Raw genomic sequence first — 23,718 nt, 5'->3', positions numbered from 1 at the left:
CCACGTAGAGTCACAATCTCTCAGGTGAAGAGTATTATTTGGGTAGGAGCAGTAAGGGATGGCCACATTCCTGGATGCAGGTCTGTGAAGTATGGATCTATCCAGACAAGCAAAGATATGGAATAGAAGCATTTCAGAGAGAGTAGCCAGAAGTGCTCTTTTACCCCTCTGAACTCTTAGAGAACATTATACTTATGACAAATCTCTTCCAAGTGCCCTGCATCACGGTTCATGTGTACCTGCCTTATTACAGCCTTACCAAATTATAAGCATCTTAAAGCTAGGAACTATATCTGATTCTCTCTGTATCCTTCATAGTGCACAGTGCCATGTGCATATGTTGCCTGGTTGAGTGAAGGAATGGGTAGTAGAAAACCCAAATGAATTTATATATAAGTGGGAGAGGGAAATTTCTGCTAGATCTGGGGTATGAGGAACTAAGTAAACTGAACTGTACTCAAAACCCAGGAATAAGTGCTCTGGGTCTGTGGTTAAGTCATCTGAGATCATAAAGGAGGTAACTTTTGGTTGCTCCCAAGCAGAAACATGGACATAGCAGAGAAAGAAACAGACATAAAAAATCACTCCCTTCTGGATGTGGGGTGGCAAGAGCCCAGGGGACATCAGTCTGGCAGAGTGGAATGCCAGGGCCACGAGGTAGTGTGACTGAGGTAGGGTAGTATGACTGTCTGGAGAAGGGGGGAGGTCTCCACCTTGATGGTGTCCAGAGCAAGGTCAAGGATGGCACACTGCTTTGGAGTGAGACTCCGGGTTTCCTCTCGTACCATGTGGTCCTAGAAACCCAGAGAAAGCAACAGCATCAGGACAGCTTGGGGCTGTCATGACAGTCTTTCCCCCACCCGCCAACTCACACTACACGTTCCTCTCATTCTCTTCCTCTTCTGTCTCCAAAGCTCAAATTTCCTTCCTCCTGGCACCCTGTCACCCCCAGCCTCAGAAGGATCCCATACATCCACAGTACCTTGAGTTTGGAAAGATGGCTCAGCTCCTTGGCAGCAGTGAAGATCAGCTGGGTGCCCTGGGCAGAGAGGGGATCGGTCAAAAGCAGAGGACTCCAAACTCGATCAGGAAGTGTGGGGCAAGACAGGGGAGACAGCCAGAGGAAGTGGAAGGGGAGTGTCCTTACCGTCTGGTCAGTGAGTGGGGGTAGAACAATCATCCTTTCCATTGTGTTCATTACCACTCGCCAGAGCTCCTTCAGTACACGCTTCAGGACTGTCTTCTCACACACAGTGGCAAAGAGTGTGAGGCTGTAGGCCCACGTAACAGGTAAGACTAGAGTGAGTTTGAGAGCCCCCTTCCCTGAGAGGCTTCTCCATCTGACTGCCTCTGCTTTGCCTATCCCATAGGACAGTCAAGTGCTGTACTCACTTGCCATCCAGGAAGTCCATGAGAGGCCGGAGCACACTATCTGCATCCTGAGCCACCGAGGCCCTGGCGTTGGGGGATGCATTCCCTGGGCCCCGCACCTGGCCCAGGATGTCAGCCATTTGTCGAACACACTCATCAATCCGCACCTGAAAACTACACATGTGCCCACAGTGCAGCCCTCCCCTGCCCAAACAGACACTGTCCTTGGAGCAGCACCAGCTATTCAGTCCCACTCCAGCATACTCCTGGTGCAGCTCCAACAGGAACAGCCAACAGGAGGAGAGGGAAGATCCACACACCTGCAGCTGGATGGAGGGTATGGGGCACGGGCTTTGCGATTGGCCAGGGGCCACACCTGGCTCTTACGGCTGTGTGTTTGGGGCCACTGACCTGTTTCCAAATACCATGCTGAGCTCATCCAGAACTGTATTCAGTTTCACCTGCAGCTCCTTCAAATTGTCTGCAGCTTCAGGGTCCAACTATATCCACAGAAAGTGTGCTCAGCTGAGCTGGTTTTTGTACACTTTTCTCCCCTCCTGTGCCCCTAACTCCTCCCTCAGAGGGCCTTTACCCCAATGCCTACTTAAATCCCTCAGCTTAAACCAGCCCAGACCCTAAGCTAAATTGCTATGTATACCCAGTCAGGAGAGGATAGAGTTCTATGGCCAGGGGGCTCAGGAACAAAGGGAAAGTGTAGCAACCCCACACCCTGAGACCTACCTCCTTGCCTCCCATGGCCTCAAACATTTTCTCCAGCTGGACCCTCAGTTGCTGCATGTTGTTCATCAGGATGCAGGGCTTTGGGGACAGATGGAGCCATTGAGTCTTGACTCCTTTCAGCACAGGACCTGTCAGCCTAGGGTACCTCTCTCAACACTACTCCAAAAACCACAGGGAATTTACAACACATATTATATGCATCTCTTCCTAAGCATTGAGATCTGGAACCAATTTAGACAGTTCTCCTTGAATGAAGACTAGAAACAAATGTTTCTGTTTTTAAGCTGGGTGGTGGGCCTCAGGTGTTCATGGTATTATCCTTTTAATTCTTTGAATGTCTTAATTTTTTTTATTAAAAAAGAAAGATTAAGTAAAGCTCTAGCTTAGTAGAAAATAAAAGTACCAAAATGGAGGCTCAGAGGAACTCCTAATCATTAAGTTCTTATTATTTTGTGTCATAATCTCAAGAGAAGCCCTACTGGGAATCAAGTCAGGAGCACCACCCCCACCCTCAGCTCTGAGGATAGCCTCAAAAGCAAGGATTCAAATGTCTTCCACTCTTTTCTAGGGTCCCAGGGCCTGACCCTCACCATTTTCTCCTTTGTGCAATAATCTGGGAAGCTCTTTGATAAGATGTTTGCATACTGCATCAGCACCTTCCCAATAGTCTGAAAAAAAAAAAAAAAGAGAGAGAGAAAAGGAAAGGAGAGGGAACCCTTAGCTCTCCCTACAGGGATCTTGCCTGAGGTCATATTTGTCATCCCAACAACAACAGGGAGGTACAGGGGAATCTCACAGTAAGGGACAAAGCTCCCTCTCAACCTCAGAACAACACCAAGATAAACCCACCAGTCTGCCCCAGACACAAACAAATGAGAATGGGGTGATGCCAGACTTGAGGTCACCACAAAGAGGAATTGAGCTCGGGCCTGTGATGAGGCTGTGAGCATGGTAAAGGCAAATGGAAGGGAGAAGGGAGGGTCATGGTCACCTTAGCAAATCTCCTCATGTAGTGGGCAAGGATGTTGGGGTCTGGGCATTCCAGCTTCCGGATGATCTCAAAGCTCTGGTTGAGCTGTGTGAAGACATCCACCACAGAGCAGGAAAAGAGTGCATGTTCTGATGTCTGCTGGAACTACGGAAGGCCAACAACAGGATCATCATCTTCAGCCACTACCTTTTCCCAAGTGTATAGGGTTCAAAAGGGCTCTGCCCAGCAGTTGTGGCTCTCTGACCCTCAAAAGTCCTCCTTATGAATTCCACAGGGAAGAAACTAAAGCCCTGGAACTTTTGCTGGCGGCTAATTGCTGGGACACCTGGCCTGACCCCTGTGCAATCCAAGCCTCCAACTTACCCCATCCTTCTTATCTCGTTCCAGGGCCCCACGCAGGAATTCCAGGGACACATCCTCATTTTCATTCAGCCACTGCAGGACGAACTGCTCAAACCACCTACAGCCAGGCAGGAGAATTGGGGGTTGGAGCCAGTGGTTGGCATATGCCATGTGCCTAACAGCTCCCCCAGACTAGGGTCTTTGGGAAGATAGGGCACAGTTTGATGTTTTCTCTTTCTACAACAGAGCCCAGAACTGACAGTCTCAAGACTTGCTTGCTAAACTGAATTGAGGACACAGGTCCTGCCCACCCCCTAAGATGGAGGGACCCCCTTCCCTTCCCTGTGTAGTGCCCACATGATGACTCACACTGGGTACTCAGGCACCTGCCCCTGGAGGGCAGGCAGATCTCGCACATATTCATTGTGGAGCCACTTCACCTTGAAGTGTAGGTTCATGTAGTCAGCACTCTTACACAGCCGGTCTTTCTCATGCTCTAGTGGTGGGAAAGGAGGCTGAGTCAGGTCCCAGCAGTAGAGGCCACGGTTTCTGAGCTTTCCCAAAGCAGCAGATCTGGTCAGGCAGCTCTATCAGATGTCTTAGAACAAGGGTGACTCCCAACCACTTCCTCACAACCATCTCCCCCTACCAGTACTCTGCTCTCCAAGAGCCTGGCCCAAATCTTCTTTTAGAGACTAAGCCAAACTCCCAGATAGGGTCAATAGTCTTCTTGCTCTATCTTCTGGAAGTGTCAACTGAGATACTGGCCTCTGGTGAAGAAGAGGAGAAAGGGATGTGGGTGCTAATGTTGATTAGTGGGGAGACTGCCCAGGACTAGAAAGGGATGGTGGTTTCCTAGGACTTCTCTAATCCTAGTAGCTGGGCCATTCCCTCAGATGGGCTTAGATGCAGTGATGAACAGCTATACACGGCATGAATGAGTCAATGACAACTACACAGAGACAGGGAAAACCAAAGTGGGCCCAAGCTGATAGAAAGGGCAGTTAAACAGCCAGAGTGTAACAGCATCTTGAGGTAAACTGAAGTGCCCCAGAACACAGTGGAGACACAGAAAATGAACTCTCCAAAAAGTATGCAAACATGAATAGTCAGTTTGGAAACCATGGAAACACAGCCAGATGAAAGGGCTATCATGCTGTAAAAACTGGGATGCTTATTATGGACTTTTAAGGTCATCTAGCTGGATCTCCAGAACCTTCAGGAGAATCCAGGACAAACATCACCCCTGCCCAGAATGCCTGGAGCACTGGCTACAACCACAGGTCCTCTTCATCCACCCCTTTAATAGATAAAGCATTAATTTGAAATAACAAAAGCCAACTGTGTGCTTACATATAACAATGTAAAAAACAGGTAAATGGGGAAGAGTACTGAGTGACAGAGAAAGGAAGGTCAGGGTCCTTGTGACTCTCTACTGTTTAACTTTGAGTTGCTATGGGTGATGCTCCTCCACATCAAGACAGAAATCCAATCTGCAGCAGTTGGCCCTTGTGAATTAGTACAACAGACACTTGAGGAGGAAATAGGAGCCTGGGATTCAGCCTCAAAAGGCTCCCAGTCCCAGGAAATTTCATCTCCTGGAACAGCAGGCAGCACCACTTCTGGGGACATCAGAGAGACTTCTCAGGGCTTGCCCCGTCTCTTCCACCCCACACTCTGCTATCCTTAAACCAGTCCATGAACCTAGAGACATAAAAAGGTACCATGAGGAGGGCTCTCCTTCCTTCCTGTTAAGTAACCTACTAGAAGTGGAGACAGTACTGTTCCATCACTCCAAAACTCCCTAACTGCTTTCTTCTAGGGACCTTTAAGTTACTGTATTTATATAATTCTCCCTTTCTGTCAATCCATTATCTGTACTCTGGTCCCAAACCTCAATTTCTATATTAACTTCTGTCGTACAGAAACTAACAGGATGACTGCTGAAACACTGTCACATTTTATTCTAACAAGTCCCATGGAGTCATGCTCCAGTAAAGCTGCTTGAGGTTGTTGTTGGGGGGTAGAAGTACAGGGATGATTAATCTCTCAAAAGGGGCAATCAAGTCTCTAAATCTTTCCCTGCCCCTGATTTCCACATTCTTCCTTCCATGCATCTTTCATCTTTGAAGAGTTCTTTCAACCTCATGATTTCAATTATCCAGCTTACTGCTATCTCCCCCAAATCTCTCTTTGGTTCTGGTACTAAGACTTTGATGGAACATCTCACTTGGCCAGAGTTTAACTCTAGTCCCCATCTTTCGCCATTTAACATCTCCAGCTGAAGCTGAACAGAGTACACACACTAACCATAGCCTCTTGCTCAATGCTGAGCATCATCCTCAAGTCTTCTTTCTTCCTCTTTATTCACATCCAGTTAAATCACCAATCCCTATTGATTTCACCTCCAAAATTTCTCTGGAATCTATCCATTTTACACAGTCATCTGCCTAGGTCTTGTTCCCACCACCTTTAACCTGGATTACTGTAATAGTCTCCAACCTGGTCTTCCCTCCTCCAAACCATTTTCCACACCATAGCCACAGTGAGGGGCCTTTCCACGTTATACACCCGATCTTGTCAATCCCTTGCTTAACATGGGATTGCTGTTCAGTGGCTCCAAACTGCCTTAGGATGGAGTCCAAAAGCTTAAACATGGCTTACCACCTCCTTTATGATTTGGCTGCCCTATTTTTCTATCTTCATCTCCTATTTATCTCTTCCCCCTACACTCTAACGTGCTAGTCACACTGAACTACTGCTTCCAGTTCCCCAAGCATGACCGCTCTTTCTAGACTCCACATCTCTGAACATACCATATCCTCTGCCTAAAATGTTCTAGGTCTCCTTTTCCCATCACTACTACCTCCCTTCCCCACTGGCTAAGTCCTCCCATCCTTTAGATTTCAGTTAGTATATCACCTCCTCCAGGAAGTGTTCCCAGGTCCTTTCCTCAGGTCCTCCTAGAAGCCTTCCCAGGTGTGGATTACACTGTTCTCCTCTCAGCACCTTATTCCTTTTGTGGCACTTATAACTTTGAACTGGAACTGCCAATTTATATGTCCGTTGTCTAGACTGGTGTGTGAGCTTCTCAAAGGGCTGGGTCTATGCCTCATTCATCTCATTGCAGTTCCAACAATTAGCACAGTGCCTGACATATAGAAAATACTTAAAAAGCACTTAGTGAATGGGCTGAGGATCTATTGCAAAAAGGCATGAAGAAACTTTCTGTTCTATATTTTAATTAGGATAGTGGTTACACAAGTGTATATATTTGTCAAAATCATCAAATTATACTATTTTCAGAGTTGGAGTCAACGCTATCCTTTTATCATCCAGGTCTCCAAACTCCTCGCCTTGTCTTGGCCTCCATATTCTGACAGTCATGAAGTCCTGTTACAACTTCCTTCCAGTGGCTATCAAAACCCATTCTTCCCTCTCCAATTCTCCGCTCTAACCCCATCCTCTCAGCCCTAAGTTACTATAACATCATCTGTAGTCCCTGCTTCTAGTCTCTCCTTGTTCTAGATGCCCCATTTTCCCCTGAGGTGAAATCTTATAAAAATGCTGGGTGATAGGGGCGCCTGGGTGGCTCAGTTGGTTAAGCGACTGCCTTCGGCTCAGGTCATGATCCTGGAGGCCCTGGATCGAGTCCCACATCGGGCTCCCTGCTCAGCGAGGAGCCCGCTTCTCCCTCTAACCCTCCCCCCATCATGTACTCTCTCTCTCTCATTCTCGCTCTCTCAAATAAATAAATAAATCTTTAAAAAAAAAATGCTGGGTGATATACTCAACTAATGAATCAATGAACATTATACCAAAAACTAATGATGTACTATACCTTGGCTAACTGAATTTAAATTTAAAAAAAAAAAAATGCTACTTTGCAGGGTGCCTGGGTGACTCAGCTGGTTAAGTGTCTGACTCTTGGTTTTAGCTCAGGTCATATGACGATCTCAGGGTTGTGAGATTGAGCCCTCATCGGGCTCTGCATTGGGTGTGGAACCTGCTTAAGATTCTCTTTCTCTTTCTTCCTCTGCCCCTCCTCACCCATTCACAAGCTCTCAAGCTCTTGCTCTCACGTGCTCTCTCTCTCTCTTCTCTCAAAAAAAAAAAGCTACTATGCTCACACTGCCTCTCTGCTCCATGAGCCTATGGGGTTTCTTATTGTCCTTAATAAGATTTATTCAGTGCCGAGTAAATGCCAAGCAGTATGCTAAGTATGTTACACATTACTTTATCAGCTCAATGAAACAGATGCTATTATCACTCCCATTTTACGGATAAGAAAATGCGAGCTCACAAAAATTGGCCTAAGAACACACTGCTGATTAGGTGGTGAAAGTGAGATTTGCAACCAGGTCAACATTCTTTCTTTCTTTAAAGCAGTTTTCAATCCTTTTGTGTTTGTTGTAAACATTAGTAGAACTCCCCTTTCAAAAGAAATCTCACCTAGAACCCCATATAAGATTGACAAAAGCAGAACTGACTTAACTGGCACCAGAGGAAAGGCCTGAAGCCCAGCAACCCTCTCCCCCTACCTGGCTATTCCCTTTTCTCTTAGCTCCTAAGATACCTCTGTTTGAAAACCGCTGCCCCACCTCATACTATCTCATACTATCCTTCTTGTGAAACTGATTCACTTTTCACAGGTATTTATCTTTTCTTCCCCCCAAAACCCATCAGAGCTGGGATTCTTCAAGAACTTGGACCATACTCCCCCCATTAGGCTTGCTGAGTGCTACCTGGAGAGGGGACAAGTGACTTCCTCACTGGCCTGCAAGGCTAAGCCCTGGGCTACAGCCCCAAGCTTGACCCAGTGTGGGAAAGAGGCAGCCATTGCTCTGGGGCAGAATTACAGAATGTGCATGTACAGTCTCTGGCTGTCTCAAACTTAATACAGATCTTCAAGGTTTCTTTCAACCTCAAAACTTATTGCTTCTAAACCTCAGAAGTTTAAGTCTGAGGGTTACCCATTTTCCCTGCGACTCCATCAAAATAACAGATCCAGACTCTGATTTGTCCTTGCCCCAGACTGCTCCCTTTCCTTGTAGGTCCACTTGCACAAACTGAGGAGACAAACTAACATATATAAACAACAGGAAAGGCAGCTAAATAAGTGAACACAGAAGGGTACAAATGGGAAAGTTGGATACAGGCAGACAGTGATATCTTTGTGAACCAAAGCAGGAAATGAATAAAAGAATAAGCTGAATGAACAAGATGAACAGTAATTTGTCCATGACATTGCTTTATAGGAGAAGGTAGGGAAGAAGTATCTTTCTGGCTCCAGAACAGCTTTTTAGGAAAGCCAGGTCAGGCAATCTCTAATAAAAGCAAATAATCTTATCTGTGTATTTAAGGTTCTACCATTCTTTAAAACTGTAAAGATAAACTTCACAAGACCATTCATACTCCAGGAAGTGGGCCACTTGAAACTACTCAGAATGGGATGAGTTGATTTTTGGGCTACAGAAAGTCTTAAACAGGACTTGCTCTAAAGCTGGAAGGGGAAATCCACATCCACACAGCCATTTCCATTATTACTCTGGCTGAACCTCTGCCTACCTAAGGACTCCTGACACGTCAGCCTAGAATCCCTCTGGTTTCTCACCATACCATTCACTCAGAACTTATAATTGTCTGGGAGAGGAAAGGGACAGCAAACAAGGTGCTTGGACTAGAGGCCTACAGCCCACTGCCTTGGGCACACCCTTACCCTCCAGAGCATATTTCATGTCTTGGGCAAAGAGCTGCCACATCACTTCTGCGCTGACTTTTCCCACATTCAACTCCTGAGGAAACCTGGATGATGGAAAGAAGCCACAATCAGAGAACAAAGCAAGAGCTATTTGATTTGACTGATTCCAAAGCTAATGTGCCTAATCTCTTAGAGGCCAGATTGAAGAGAGGAGAAGCCTAGGAAACAGGACTAGGCTCAATCTGGAGAAAAGGGACCCAGGAGCCAGTGGAAGGACAAGTGGGGGCAGAGGATCCCCTCAGGCAAGGTGGGCCCAGGGAAGAGGATGCCCAGAAGGCAGGGATTTGAGGCCCAGGGGAGAAGGGTTGAGGCTAGAAGGCAGGCCCAGGCTAAAGAAGGTGGACGAGAAAGTGCAAGGAGGTAGGCGTCAGAAAGCCCACTTTATTCACAGTGGACAGACACATACACACATGATCTCTGGATCCCCTGGGACTCCTATGGCAGCCATTCCCAGGGGCCTCTCACTCCAGGGAGGCTGGCTCAATCTGGGCAGGGCCCCCCATTATGTTTCCACACCTGTCTCCAGAAACAGTTACTCAGACAGATACAAGGGACAGAGGGACAGATGGACGTACAGGAGGAAGAGGTGGCACTGCAAACACACAGAGATAGGAAAGAAAGAGGCTGTTAGACAGATGGACAAGCCAACCACCAACCACACAGGGACAAGTGGGTTGATACTCACTGGTTCAGAACGAGTGTGTAGGAATTCTTATCTTCCTCTATGATTGACACAATGAGTGTGATGAGTTTGGGCCAAAAATCCAGGTTCCGAATGCTGGGTCCTTGTTCCTCTGGAGGTAGTTCCTGTTTCTTGTTCCAGAGGAGACAGTGAGAATCAGAGTAGAATATGGAGAATGTCTCCAGTCTTCCTCTTTCTCTTCCCCTCCCCATACCCCTTCCTTTAGAATCAGGTACGCTTCTTTTCCTAGAGCCTGTCTTCCACAAGACTGCCCATGTTCTGTCAGAGGGGTGACTGTTGGGAGGTCCTTATACACAAAAAGTCCATCCCAGAGAACTTCTCTCCCCAGCTCCAGGGCACTAATATGATAAGTTTGGTCAGTATAGGAGACATAAGGATGCCAGCCCCTCTTCTTCATTCTCTCAGTAGCTATGAGTATAGTGACTCCTCAGCCAAAGTAAGTTGCCCCTCCAGTGTTACTAAATAGGTCTAGTTCCATGTGACCCCCAATGGCAGTCTCCTCCAACACCTCCCCTACATCAACACACATGTACATATACATCTCAGCTCTGAGAAATTCCTTCAAGTTCTGCAGGAGTTACTGCACAGACCTAGCATGCAAGTGGGTCCAACCTTCAGTGGGTTAAGGACTTCCCTTAACCTCATGAATGCTATTAGGAGGAAGAACTGTTATCTAGGAAGCTATCTGCCTAGCTGTATAAGAAAAGGTCTTGATGAGACAAGAATACTCAATGGGGATAGGATAGTCTCTTCAATAAATGGTGTTGGGATAACTGGATATTCACATGCAAAAGAATGAACCTGGGCCCCTATATTATACTGCTCACAAAAACTAAGTCAAAATGGATTAAGGACTTAAATACAAGACTTGAAAACATAAAACTCCCAGAAGAAAACACAGGGGAAAAAGCTCCTTGACAATGGTCTTGGCAATGATTTTTTGGGTATGACACCAAAGTACAAACATCAAAAGCAAAAATCAACAAGTGGAACTACATCAAACTAAAAAATTTCTGTAGAGCAAAAGAAACAATCAACAAAATGAAAAGGCAACCTACAGAATGGGAGAGAACATTTGCCAACCCTCTATCTGGTAAGGGATTAATATCCAAAATATAAGGAATTAATATAACTCATTAGCAAACAAAAAAATCTGATTAAAAAATAGGTAGAAGACTTGAATAGATCTTTCTCCAAAGAAGACATACAAATGTCCAGCAGCAAGGGATGCCTGGGTGGCTCAGTCGGTTAAGTCTGCGTTTGGCTCAGGTCATGATCTCAGGGTCCTGGGATCAAACCCTGAATCGGGCTCCCTGCTCAGCTCTCTCTCTCTCAAATAAATAAACAAACAACAACAAATGCCCAGCAAGTACACGAAGAAGTATTTAATATCACTAAACATCAGGAAAATGCAAATAAAAACCAAAAAGAGATGTCACCTCACACCTGTTAGAATGAGTATTTTCAAAAAGCTAAGAGATAACAAATGCTGGCCAGGATATGGAGAAAAGGGAATCCTGGTGCATTGCTGGCAGGAAATGTAAATTGGTACAGCCACTATGGAAAACATTATGGAGGTTCCACAAAAAATTAAAAAGAAAACTACCCTATGATCCAGCCTTCCCACTTCTAGGTATATATTCAAAGAAAATGAAGTAACTATCTCAAACATTTAATGGTACCTCCATGTTTATTATAGTATTATTCATAAAAGCCAAGACATGGAAACAACCTAAGTATTTACCAGTGCATGAAAGGATAAAGAAAATGTGATATATAAATATAATGAATTATTACTCAGCCATGAAAAAGAAGGAAAGCCTGTCATTTGCGATAACAGGATGGACCTTGAGGGCATTATGCTAAATTAAATAAATCAGACAGAAAGAGACAAATACTGTACGATCTCACGTCTGTGTAAAATCTAAAAACATCAAACTCATAGAAAGAGTGGAATGGTGTTTGGCAGGAGATGAGGGGTAGGGGAAATGGTGAGATGCTGGGCAACAGGTACAAACTTTCAGTTCAGATGAGTAAGTTCTGGGGATCTAAGGTACAGCAAGGTTGACTATAGCTAATAATACCATACTATATACTGGAAAGATGCTATGAGAGCAGAGCTTTAATGTTCTCACCATAACAACAAAAATGATAATTACGTGAGGTGCGGGCCTTACTGTGGTAAACATTTCACAATATACACTTGTATCAAATCATCACATTGCACACCTTAAGCATACACAATGTTATACATCAATTATATTCCAGTAAAGCTGGGGGAAGAAAAAAAGACTTGGTTGGGAAGAGGTAAAGGAATACAATGGTGAATCTCAGGAAAGGAGAAGCAGTTCTACATTCAGACCGTGAACAGGAGAAGAGGGGTCACTGCTGGAATGGACATTTATCTCCCACTGGGACAAAAGCAAAGTTAGAACCACCCAGAAGAAGAGGGATAGGACTTTTATGTGCGATGCCATATGTCATCACAGTCTTCACAGTCCTTAATAAGCCTGCATTACAAGGAAGTTACTAGAAACCAGGACAGAACCCACAGAATGTGGATTCTGCCTACTTAATATCACTTAAATACATCTCTTCCTTTAACTTTTTCTGCCACTACCTTATCCTTATCATTCAAGGGTCTCCTAACTGGTCTTTAATCTTTATTCTAGTCCTCTTCCACATAGTTGTTAGTGATCTTTCTGCAAGGAGACTCTCATAGCGTGACTCCTCTGCCCTTCAATGGCCTTCAGTCAAGGCCTTCAATAAGTTTCAACTCCACCGCTTAACACAAAAGGCCTTCATAATATGACCTCTCTTCTCAACCCCACACCTTACCAATTCCCTTTCCTTGCAGCCATTACCTCCCCACTACCACCACTTATTTAGTGCTTATTAGGTGTCAGGCACCCTAAGAACTTTACATGGGTTATCTCATTTAATCCTCCTAACAACTCCACTGGGTAGAAATTATCATCACCTTAATTTGACAGAAGAGGAGACTGAAGGCAGTGAGGTTAAATGACTTGTCCAAGGTCTTATAGCTATAAAGAGTAGAACCAAGATCTGATCCCAGATCGCTGAACTCCAAAGCCTGACATTGTAACTACCCTAATTAAACTGCTTATATTTCGGGGCGCCTGGGTGGCTCAGTCGGTTAAGCATCTGCCTTCGGCTCAGGTCATGATCCCAGAGTCCTAGGATCGAGCCTCGCGTTGGGCTCCCTGCTCAGTGGGAAGCCTGCTTCTCCCTCTCCCACTCCCCCTGCTTATGTTCCCTCTCTGTCTCTCTCTCTGTCAAATAAATAAATAAAATCTTAAAAAAAAAAATAAACTGCTTATATTTCTTCAAATTAACATACTCATTTACAATTTTGTACCTCCAAACATTCTACTACCTCTATATGGTATCCCTCTCTTCCCCAACCCCTTTCATTAACCAACTCCTGCTCATTCCTCAAAATTCAGGTTGAGCTTTACCTTTTCTTTTCTTTTCTTTTTTTTTTAAAGATTTTATTTATTTATTTGACAGAGAGAGAGAGAGAGACAGGAGAGAGGGAACACAAGCAGGCGGAGTGGGAGAGGGAGAAGCAGGCTCCCCGGTGAGCAGGGAGCCCGATGCGGGGCTTGATCCCAGGACCCTGGGATCATGACCTGAGCCGAAGGCAGACGCTTAACGACTGAGCCACCCAGGCGCCCCTAGCTTTACCTTTTCTGAAAAGTTTTCCCTGATACCACTGGTCTGCTTAGATGCCTCTCTTGTAGGTTCCCAGAACACGCCCTATGAACCTTTGGCAACTACAATGAGATTCAGTAATAATAAATAATAATAATAATAAAACCCAATAAAATAAATTAAAAAAAAATAAATCTAGTAATTTGTGCCACCTACCTCCACCAAATGATAAGCTCGCCAAAAACAGAGATGTGTCTTAATCAACTTCACATCCCTACATGTTCAGTTTGTTAAGGCAATAAATGGATGAATGAACCAATTACTGAAGGTGAGTAGAAAGAAATAAAAAGATTCCAATGGTTTACCTCAGTGTAAATAACGAATAATGAGAAAATGAGAGTGAAAAAAAGTAAAAAACAGTTGGCAAAATTCAAAGGCTAAATAAAGTACCTGAATGGTTTATAAGCCCTCTTTCAAAGTCCAGGTTCATCTCATGCTAGGGAACAGAGACTAAATATTCAGATAGACCCCTGCATAGTTGAAAAATCAAAGCTGAGAACAGTGTCTTCTCCAACCAAAGAGAATCCACAGATGGATGACAGAGGAGCCCAGAGTGTGGTAAGCTAAACAAACAAAGCTAAACATGAGCTTCAGAACCAATGGGACATTTTATAAAACTTAAAAGGAGGAAGCCTTAAAGATGTGGCTGGCACAAAAAGTGCACTTGGGAATGGGAGGAGGCAGTGTGAACAAGATTTTAGTCTTTAGTGAGGTACTCCTAGGAAGCATTACAAATTGGATGTATTCACCACAGGGCAAATGTCTAAGAGATTTAGGTTGTCCTCCCATCATTTGCTGTCCAAATCCTACTGCCTTTTAAGGTCTATGTCAAATGCCCTTGTTTTAGTAGCTTTTCCCAGTATCTGACTTCTTCCTTCTTGGAATCCCTTCAATTTTACTGAGGTTTCAAGGCACTTCTCACAGACTGCTTTGATTAGAGTTCTATATATGCTTAGGAACTGCGAACTAATTGAAGGAGCACTATGCTTTCCTCAGACCTGACTCATTCAATACATATTTGTCGGACTAAAGGGAATCTATTCTGCAAATGTATGGTCTGCAAGAATTATTAAGACAGGGGGCGCCTCAGTGGCTCAGTCGTTAAGCGTCTGCCTTCGGCTCAGGTCATGATCCCAGCATCCTGGGATCAAGCCTCACGTCAGGCTCCCTGCTCCATGGGAAGCCTGCTTCTCCTCTCCCACTCCCCCTGCTTGTGTTCCCTCTCTTGCTGTGTCTCTATCAAACAAATAAATAAAATCTTTAAAAAAAAGAAAAGAATTATTAAGACAGAAATTGTGAACTAGTAACTAGACCCAAAAAGAAGTCCTGGCTTTGAAATTAGAAAATAAAAGATACTATTGAAAGGATCTAGAAAAATATACACAGTCACCAGGTAGTAGGTTAGGATGTCAGCATAAAACAAGTGAAGTAGCTCAGCCTCACAGAAGGGTAAGAGTCAGCCTTGACAGTCAGCTAATGAACAAATCTCAGAAGACCATGCTGTGCAGAGAGAAGTGTCAAAGGAAAAAGTTAAATTTCCACAAGCCGGTAGTTCAGAGAGACAACTACGGATCTCAGAGGAAGGCAGCCTGGAACAAATAAACTTGGGAGAGAAAAGAGACTCTGAGATGGACTGAGAATTCACCTACTCACCCCCTAAAACTGCCCAAATTTTGGTCACTTAGATTAGCACCAAACTAAAATTTACTGTTGCCACTTCTGCTCAACTCAGTTATGTCACATCTTGTCCAATGGTCCCTATCAATCCACAAATGTCTCACGTGGTCTAGAAGGTCCTCACTCTACACTTTACTCACCCGCAAGAACATCAAGGACTTTGTCCTGAGCTCCCTTCCACCATAACCACAGTAAAGAAAAACTGAGGATCCAAGGGCCACTGACAGTGGTCCCAACTGATCCTGAACCTCTTACCAGCTGGTACTGGTGACTGTACAAGTCATGGCAGTTGTTGAAGATATATTCATATGTGGAGTTCAAACAGGCCTTCACACAATCCTTTACCACCTGGCTGGCTCTTGGAGGGCTCTGCAGTTCTTGCACCTGCCAATTAATAAAAGAAATATGGGCCCATGGTCCTGCTCACCTGAGTGGATCTCCTCCTAGAATTCCCCTCAAACTATTCCAGATCCCAGCATCTCTCGATGGGTCCCTGCACCCTGCCCTAGGATGAAATTGCTAGGATATCTGATTGGGAGAACTGCCCATCCCATCCCTGCTGATCCATGGTCTTCTCAGATGTAACCCAGGGAACAGGTGTATGGAAATGTGGGCTTAGAGGTGATGAATACTATAGCCTCAGATTGTGCCCAATGATTCTTATTCTCCCTGTTCCTGTGGCCAGGTGCCCAGTCCATCACCATCTAGCCCAGTTTATCTCTTACCTTCATTCTGAAGAAAGTAATGCTGGTCAGCAAATCCACTGTTGACTTCAAGTCCTGAAGCCGCTCAGGGCTTCCAGCAGGAAAATTATTCTGTTGCAAATTAAGCAAATTTAAGAAAGGAAAAGAGAAATATGAAAGCCTTCCCTGCCAAAAGCAATGAAATAAAAAGCTTCCTTAACTACTACCCACTGGGATTTTCCCCAGTTGAGCTGAACAAAAAAGCTGTAAAACTACAGGTCTCCCCTCTCTTTTCTACTGACAAAGACAGGCTCTTGTCAAAAGCAGGGGTTAATAATCCCCAGCCTGGCAAGCAACACCAACCCTACTTCCCATGCAATGTGTAAGCATTTGCACAAATGAACACACAGACACAAACACACACAATTTTATACACACATTTTTCTTGGGTGAAGATTCTTACACCTAAACAGTGAGTTCTTCAAAAGTTACAATGTAACTGTATATTCTGGAATATAAGTGGAGCCACACTACAGACCAGACTTAGATCAAGGATATATACTTTCTGCGCAAGGGACCTCAACTATTCCACATTCCTTCCAGAGCCAGAAGATGGCAGAGCTCTGAGCAGAACTGCTTTGGAGTGACTTCCTTAGGACCTTCCCACCATGCCTCACTTCATTCCCCTTGGCATGAGTTTTAGGAGGAAGCTGCCAAGGAGAGCTGAAGGGAGATGTTGAGCCACTCTCCATTTTAAGGGTTGCTTTTTTAAACCTTCAAATGGCTACTTACATGCCAAATATAAGATATACTGTCAACTCTCCATTATTCATGCAAATGGAGGGCACTGAAATTGCAGATAATTAAAACTCCACTTCTTTTTGACTTTGAGGTTATTTTTATACTTACTTTTTAATGTGGGTATATTGCCTGTTCTGGAAATTCACAACACTTTAAAGCAAGTAACAAAGCCATTCTAAGAAGATCTGACTTAGGAAGAATTGGGAAACTGCCCATTTTCCTATCCTGCCCTGTCCCTGGTACCCCCTCTCCTAGTATATCTATTTCCTCCCTCCATTCTAGGAATGGACATGACCCTTGCTACAAATCAACTGCCCAAGCCAAGCTCCTCTTTCTCTCCCCTTAGCCAGATTCTCATACCTCCCGTGAAAAATAAGAATATGAAAAATACAAAAAAGAAATATAAGTATCTAATTTTTAAAGGGGCATTTCTGGAAGAGATTATCAACCCTAATGAGAATGTCATCAGAGGATTTGACAGAGTGACATCAGTATGGTTGGAAAGCCAACTGCCTATAAAAAAACAGCCACACCTGCTATTTACACACTGCATGGTCTTTGGGAGTTTGGAGAACCACAGATGTCAGTGGCATTGGCATGTACGTAGGTGTGATGACAGGGACCAATTTTCCTTGCCTTTAATCTTTATAGCCAAGATTGGACTACAGGCTCTCTAGACAGAGCTTGATATTATCTGTTATTCCATCTCACAGTCATGTCTTCACTCACCCTGTAGGTAGAGAGGTCAATCCTCAGTGAGTTGTGCAGCTGGTCCAGTAGTTTTACAAATCTCTCTTTCTAAGGGTAGGAAACAACAGGGAAGAGAGAAATAATCTGAGTTCCCTAGACTGTAGCAGAAACAGAACCATCTCTGGGTGAGGAGGAGACACTGGTTTAGGGACACATCCTCTCATCCCTGCCCATGAGAACGAACAATGTAACAGAGGACTGGGATAGGTGGCCCCTGTTCCATCTCTTAGTGGCTCTGTCTCAAACTGGGGAATTTTCTTACACTGGCAAGGGGACACAAAGTCCCCGGGAGAGAAACAGCTCTTTCTATATAAGAGTCAACAGGAGATGACCCATGCATCTCCATCCCTTTGGGACTCTAACTCCTCTTAGTCAAATACAAGGAAACTCAAAACACATTCTCCAACTTGTTCCTGAGTCTGTGGTCTCCTGACTTACCTTCAGGCAGCTCTTAACAGTTAAACAGCCACAGCATACCAGTAAGGATAAGAGGGAGAAACGGATTCATTTGGAAGGTAATCAAGCAGACCTGAGAGGGTTTCTCTTTCAACCATGTTCCATATCATTTTCCTTAGTTTATACTTGTTTAATGTTAAAATAAATAACATACACTATTTATTTGTATTTTATATGATTTTTTAATAAATATATAATGTATTATTTGTTTCAGGGGTACAGGTCTGTGATTCATCAGTCTTACAGAACACCCAGTGCTCACCACACTATTTTAGTAGTTGATTTTTATAGAAAAGGTAAAATTAAATGTGGAATCACATGCCTATAGGCTGTTGGTATAGCACTCCTAGAATTCATACACTGATTGTATGATAGATCATTAGGTCTTACATAAATATATATAATGGGATGAGATAATGGAACACATATTTGAGTGGCTTAATCAATGATGTTAATTAATCTACAGAAAGACTCTATCAAAATAAGGGAAGATGGTTACTTCCAAAAAACAGAGCTCAGAGACCCAGTAGATTTGGGAGTAGCCTCAGTAATGTTATTCCTTAAGAGGTAATCTTTGTGGTTGGTCAAAGATATTTCATTCGGTTTACATTGAACTTGTGTCAGGTGACATTCTGAATAAAGATTCAACTTCTCAAGTAACTTAAAACCAGGAAAGGGCACATCCTGGATAGGGTAAACAGTCCAAACACTAGAAAAGGGATAGGCTCAGGAATATATTGGTATCTTCACTTAGACATCAGTCGCATATGAACTTGAGTGGTATGAGTCAGAGAGAAACAAAATATTAAGAAAGGTCTACTTGTGGACTTGCAGGACTAAGGAACATGGTGACTCAACCAAGTTCTTGGCCTAGACAGGTTCTGCCTCAGCCCAGGTGGTACCCCTGAAACCACAGTGATGCTATTCCACTTTCTCTCATGTATCCATGTCTGAGGAGAGTCCATTAGTAAGTCTACCTATCCATAATGAAATAAGGAAGAGTCTCTTAGCATAGTCTACACACCCATAAGGAAACAAGTTCATCTAAGTGGCAGCTCTCTGAATTTTAGGCATATTAAACAACTCTATAGTGCCTACTGGGAAAAATCAAACTTTATTAACTGATAACAAATGAGTAGGTATGTTTTTACATCACACTCACCCCAAAGTTGGAGGCTGCAAAGCGATCAGATGCAGAGACATTGGTGGAGGCAGTTGTGTGGGCATAGTAGGCATTGATGTTGGCCAGTAAGGTGCTCATCACTGCTGGCACACCAGGACACATGTACTTGGATGACAAACATGCAAAGTGCCTGAAAAATAGCATCCTCAGCCTCAAAGACTCTTCAGGGCTTGCAGCAAAAACTAAGTAATTAAAAGAGCTCGTTGGTGTGTATGAAGCTTCCCATCACCTTGGCATACAAGGATCTTCACAATTGATTCATTCAAATATACATTCAATGAATGCCTACCATGTGCCAGGCCCTGTTCTAGGTGCTAGAATCGAAAGATGTGATAGCCTGGCAGAGAAAGGAAGTGTTAGAAAGTCAATAAGCAAAGGCATGCTAGGCAAAACCACTGTAGAAACATACAAGAAGATCACCTCAATCAGAATGGTTGGGGGCTGAAAGGGATTAGAATAAGATTTCTCAAAGAGGAGATGGCTGAACCAAGTCTTAAAGAATTAGTAGAATTAATCAAATGGAGAAGTGTGCAGGCAAAGGAAAATTGCATTGCAAAAGACAAATATATTCATGATAGACTGATTCATTTGGGAAACCTCAGTTATGGCCACTGTTCAGCTATTTGATAGAGGAATACCAAGAAATGAGAGAAGAGAAGTAAGCACAGAATAGTTAATAGAAGAGTTTATCCTCAATACCATAGTAAATTTTAACATAAAGGCACAGTGTGATCAGCTTAGTCTTTCAGAAAGTTCCCTTTGATGATAAATTGGAAAAGAAGGCCTGGAGAGAGATGAGATGAGGACGGAAAGAGCAGTTGAAGAGTTACTGCAATCATTCAGAAAAGAAGCAATGAAGCACTAAATGGAACAGAGAAATGGCTAAGAATGTAGATTCTAGGGGCACCTGGGTGGCTCAGTTGGTTGGGCATCTGCCTTTGGCTCAAGTCATGATCCCAGGGTCCTGGGATTGAGCCCTGCATCGGGCTCCCTGCTCGGCGAGGAGCCTGCTTCTCCCTCTTCCCCTGCTCGTGCTCTCTCTCTCGCTCTCTCTCTCTTTCAAACAAATAAATAAAATCTTAAAAAAAAAAAAGAATATAGATTCTAGAGCAAGACTGGTTTTGACTCACAGCTCCACCACTTACTCAGTGACTTTGGATAAATTACTTAAGCTTCTCTATGCCTGTTTTCTTACCTAAAATGGGAAAGATAATGATACCCCCTCACAGGGTTAACATGAGAATTAAAGGAGTTAAAATTCATCAAGTGCTTAGACCAGTGCCTGGGACATAAGGAAATGCACAAGGGAGTTGTTGTTATTATTATCATTATTATTGTGCTATAGTAATAGTGATAGGTTAAAAACATTTTTAGGAGATAGAATCCAGGTTTTAGAGTTTGGATGTGGGGATTTAAAGGGACAGTAGTAATTAAGAAAGAAAAGTTTATGCCAACTCCTAAATTTGTGTGGATACCTGCCTAGAAAATTGTTCCATTTACTAAAATAGGAAATATAGGAAGATATCACATATTTGGTGGAGATGATGTTGATCTGGAATTTAGCATACTGAGGAAGCACAAGACAATGGATCTGAAATTCAGGAAAAGGTGTGATCTGGAAAAAAAAATTGGGAGTCCCTAGCCCAGAAATAGTGGTTAAGGTCATAGGTTTGAATGAAATTATACAGGGAGAATGAACAGAGTAAGAATGTTAGGGAGGCCATTCTCAAAGCTCATTCCTCACCATATTTTTTCTTGCCATCTATAATGAACTTCCTGTAATTCCATGAATATTCTATGTTCGGCTGCATCTCAACACCCCAGCACATGCCCTACCAGAAATGCTCTTCTACCTTTCCCATATTTCAAGACTCAGTGTCATCTCTTTAATGGCTTCCCTCACATGCCTCCCCTAAAATTCTGATGCTCTCATAATACCCTGTTACTACTTCTACCATAGCACTGATCATATTATATTGTAATTGTTTGTCTCTCTTTCCTACTAGACTCAGTTCCCCAAGCACAGAGGCCCCATCTTATTCATCTTTGTGTTCTCAGCACCTAGAACAATGTGTGACACATAAAAGGAACTCAATAAAAGTTTTTAGAATAAATGAAGCACATCCAGGGAAATAGTTACCCTCTGTTTACCTGGGGCTGCTTCCTGAGCACAGCTCTAGTTGGCAGTCTCACCAATATACAAACAATACCTCTTCTCATAGTAGGCAAAAATTTCCGGCATAGGAGTCTTGGTCAACTCCAGACACAGCTGCTTTCCCTATAGTTTAGTGACCTCTCTGACATCCAGGCCAATCTATGAAAGCTTGTCTATCACACACATATATATATAAGCACACATGCGGTATCTCCTCAGGCCTGTGATGTTTGGGCAAGTTTATCCCGACATACCCTCTTATGCCCTTTGCCCTTCCTATCTCTGAACCCTGGGGGAGACAAATAAATACCTTCTCCCTGAATTCCTGATAAACATACTCCCTTTATACATATATTTTCTTTGCCTTGGGGCACAGACCCACCTCACCTCAGCTCAGGGAGGAAAGCAACAAATCACTGTATACTACCCCACTAAAGACCTGTTCACTCTCTCCATGTGCTTTCATTAGCCTCCCTACGAGTTAGCAGCCACTTCCCAAAGCCCCAGGGGAGCCTCACGTCATGGCCTGATATATGGACTCGATGCCATAGCGCATGGCAAATTCATCCACGATTTCTTGGGCAGTCTCATCAAAGTACACCTTCCATGCATCATCTCCTCGAGCCTCAGGGATCAGGACTCCTCCACTACCCTGAATGTCTGTGAGGTAATGGAAAAGGTTCTGCAGGAGACACAGCAAAGGAAAGAGTTAAATACATATTAAAAACAAAACCAAAAACTGGTGGTAAAGTCCAGGAGAATGTGAATAGGGTGGCAAAGAAATTCTGTCTTTCAAGTCATTGCTAGTTCCTCGTGTGGTCCCAGCAGGCTGCACTTACATTAGTGAAAGAGAACTAAGGCTGGGACTATTACTTAGGCTGTCTGGGGTAGCACAGTGAATAAAAAACAGGTCCCAGATCTTCAACCATTCAGCAATTCTATTTACTGACAAGGGCCCTTCCCAGCACAGCTTTCTGACACCCCATCTACCCAGGGCTGGCTCACCTCATGGAGACACGTATACTGCACATGATATGGTGCTACCTTCTCCTCCCCCTTGATCTCCACACTGATTTGTAGTCGGATAGCCCCTGAGACGGCTGATTTATCTGTCCTCTTCTCTAGGAAGAAAAGAAGAACCAGAGATTGACACCAATGCAACTACAGAGAACACAGACATCCCCCATCCTGGGTTAACCCAAGGAAAAAGAGGCACTGATGTAGGCATTCACCTAATAGGGTGAACTTATTCCAGCGACCACATCATCCATAAATATCCCAAATATTCCCCACAGAAATTCTCTTATGCCATTAAGAGAATAGGGAGCTAAAACTATTAGAGGTGAGCATGAAGATTAAAGGGCCTTCTGGAATCTGAAGAATGTCCAGCCAGAGTGAGTTCCAGCCACTTCCACACTTCTATCCCCTATCTCCACACATGATCGGTTCTCTGCAGGTAAGGCAGACTCTGTATAGAGGAATGCTTTAGGGACTGAGTGATGGTTTTAGTAGATAGGATTTTCCCCCAGATTTTCCATTCATACTATCATTTCTCAGCAACTTTCTCTGGTCCTGTTTCCTTACCCAAGTTGTACCAGACGTCCATCTCGCCACTCAGTGTCCGAACCTCAATAATGGTTTGGCCAAGGAAATCATCAGACTCTCGCTTTAGCCGCTGCTTTACTCTCGACTTGATGTCATCATCCTCATCCCATACACGTACCTTGATGCGGTCAGAAGAGTTGTGGCATTCACTGTGAGAGAAATAGGCAAGCTCTGTTAGGGACCAACCAAGCAACACCCATTCTTAATACTTCCAATTCCCTCCCAAAGCTCCATCAACTGTACTTGAGGTCCTGCAGAGGAAGAGAAGGAGTCAGGGAACAGTGGTACTAAAGTTCCAAGTGAGTCAAACTATCCTAGTCAGCCTGGGTGGCTCTACATACCATTATCCAGTCCTTATTCCCTGACACAAAGAAGGGTGGGGGTTGGAAGAGTAATTAGGGACAATTCTGATTTCCTGTGCAGCTAGCTGTATCAACAACACCAAAAGGTGGACAAATGCTAAAGACCCCTAGGAAGCAACTGCTAGTTCCCTTCCCAGAGTCAGTAAAGGTGTTAATGTTCATGATATGTCCATCTGGTCGTATCTGCTTAGCTTTCCATCCAGCTCCCCCATCTATCTAAGTATGTGCTTGGTGAACTTCATTCTTTAAAACCCTGTTGAATTGTTATTTTTTCCTATCATGTTTGCTTTGGAAAAGGGAGTTTGGCCAGGTACCCCACATGTTCTCCTTCCCTCACAGGTGCTTACGGGATCCTACTGCCTCATACGATGATAGAATTTGCTGCTTTTTTTCTCTGTGTTC

The 23,718-nt window shown here is 43.9% G+C and overlaps 1 protein-coding gene across 2 annotated transcripts in view; it reads right to left on the bottom strand.

Moving 5' to 3' along the window:
• UNC13B (unc-13 homolog B) overlaps window positions 1-23,718 on the bottom strand; it is a 213,072-nt gene that overhangs the window by 5,471 nt on the left and 183,883 nt on the right. For both annotated transcript variants that reach the window (XM_044920653.1, XM_044920652.1), the window contains 19 exons: window positions 22,934-23,103; window positions 22,355-22,470; window positions 21,868-22,031; window positions 19,174-19,324; window positions 17,535-17,603; window positions 16,047-16,136; window positions 15,577-15,705; window positions 9,892-10,019; window positions 9,165-9,250; window positions 3,815-3,941; window positions 3,467-3,563; window positions 3,104-3,247; window positions 2,703-2,780; window positions 2,113-2,190; window positions 1,783-1,871; window positions 1,393-1,545; window positions 1,148-1,271; window positions 983-1,039; window positions 714-794 (listed from right to left, as the gene is read on the bottom strand). In XM_044920653.1, the coding sequence (XP_044776588.1) occupies window positions 714-794; window positions 983-1,039; window positions 1,148-1,271; window positions 1,393-1,545; window positions 1,783-1,871; window positions 2,113-2,190; window positions 2,703-2,780; window positions 3,104-3,247; window positions 3,467-3,563; window positions 3,815-3,941; window positions 9,165-9,250; window positions 9,892-10,019; window positions 15,577-15,705; window positions 16,047-16,136; window positions 17,535-17,603; window positions 19,174-19,324; window positions 21,868-22,031; window positions 22,355-22,470; window positions 22,934-23,103 (2,131 nt within the window). The remainder of the gene's footprint in view (window positions 1-713; window positions 795-982; window positions 1,040-1,147; window positions 1,272-1,392; window positions 1,546-1,782; window positions 1,872-2,112; window positions 2,191-2,702; window positions 2,781-3,103; window positions 3,248-3,466; window positions 3,564-3,814; window positions 3,942-9,164; window positions 9,251-9,891; window positions 10,020-15,576; window positions 15,706-16,046; window positions 16,137-17,534; window positions 17,604-19,173; window positions 19,325-21,867; window positions 22,032-22,354; window positions 22,471-22,933; window positions 23,104-23,718) is intronic.

Source organism: Neomonachus schauinslandi, chromosome 13, assembly GCF_002201575.2.
Source record: "Neomonachus schauinslandi chromosome 13, ASM220157v2, whole genome shotgun sequence".
Taxonomy (NCBI): Eukaryota; Metazoa; Chordata; class Mammalia; order Carnivora; family Phocidae; genus Neomonachus; species Neomonachus schauinslandi.
Note: the sequence above shows the minus strand (reverse complement) of the source record. Positions and strands in the feature narration are given on the sequence as shown.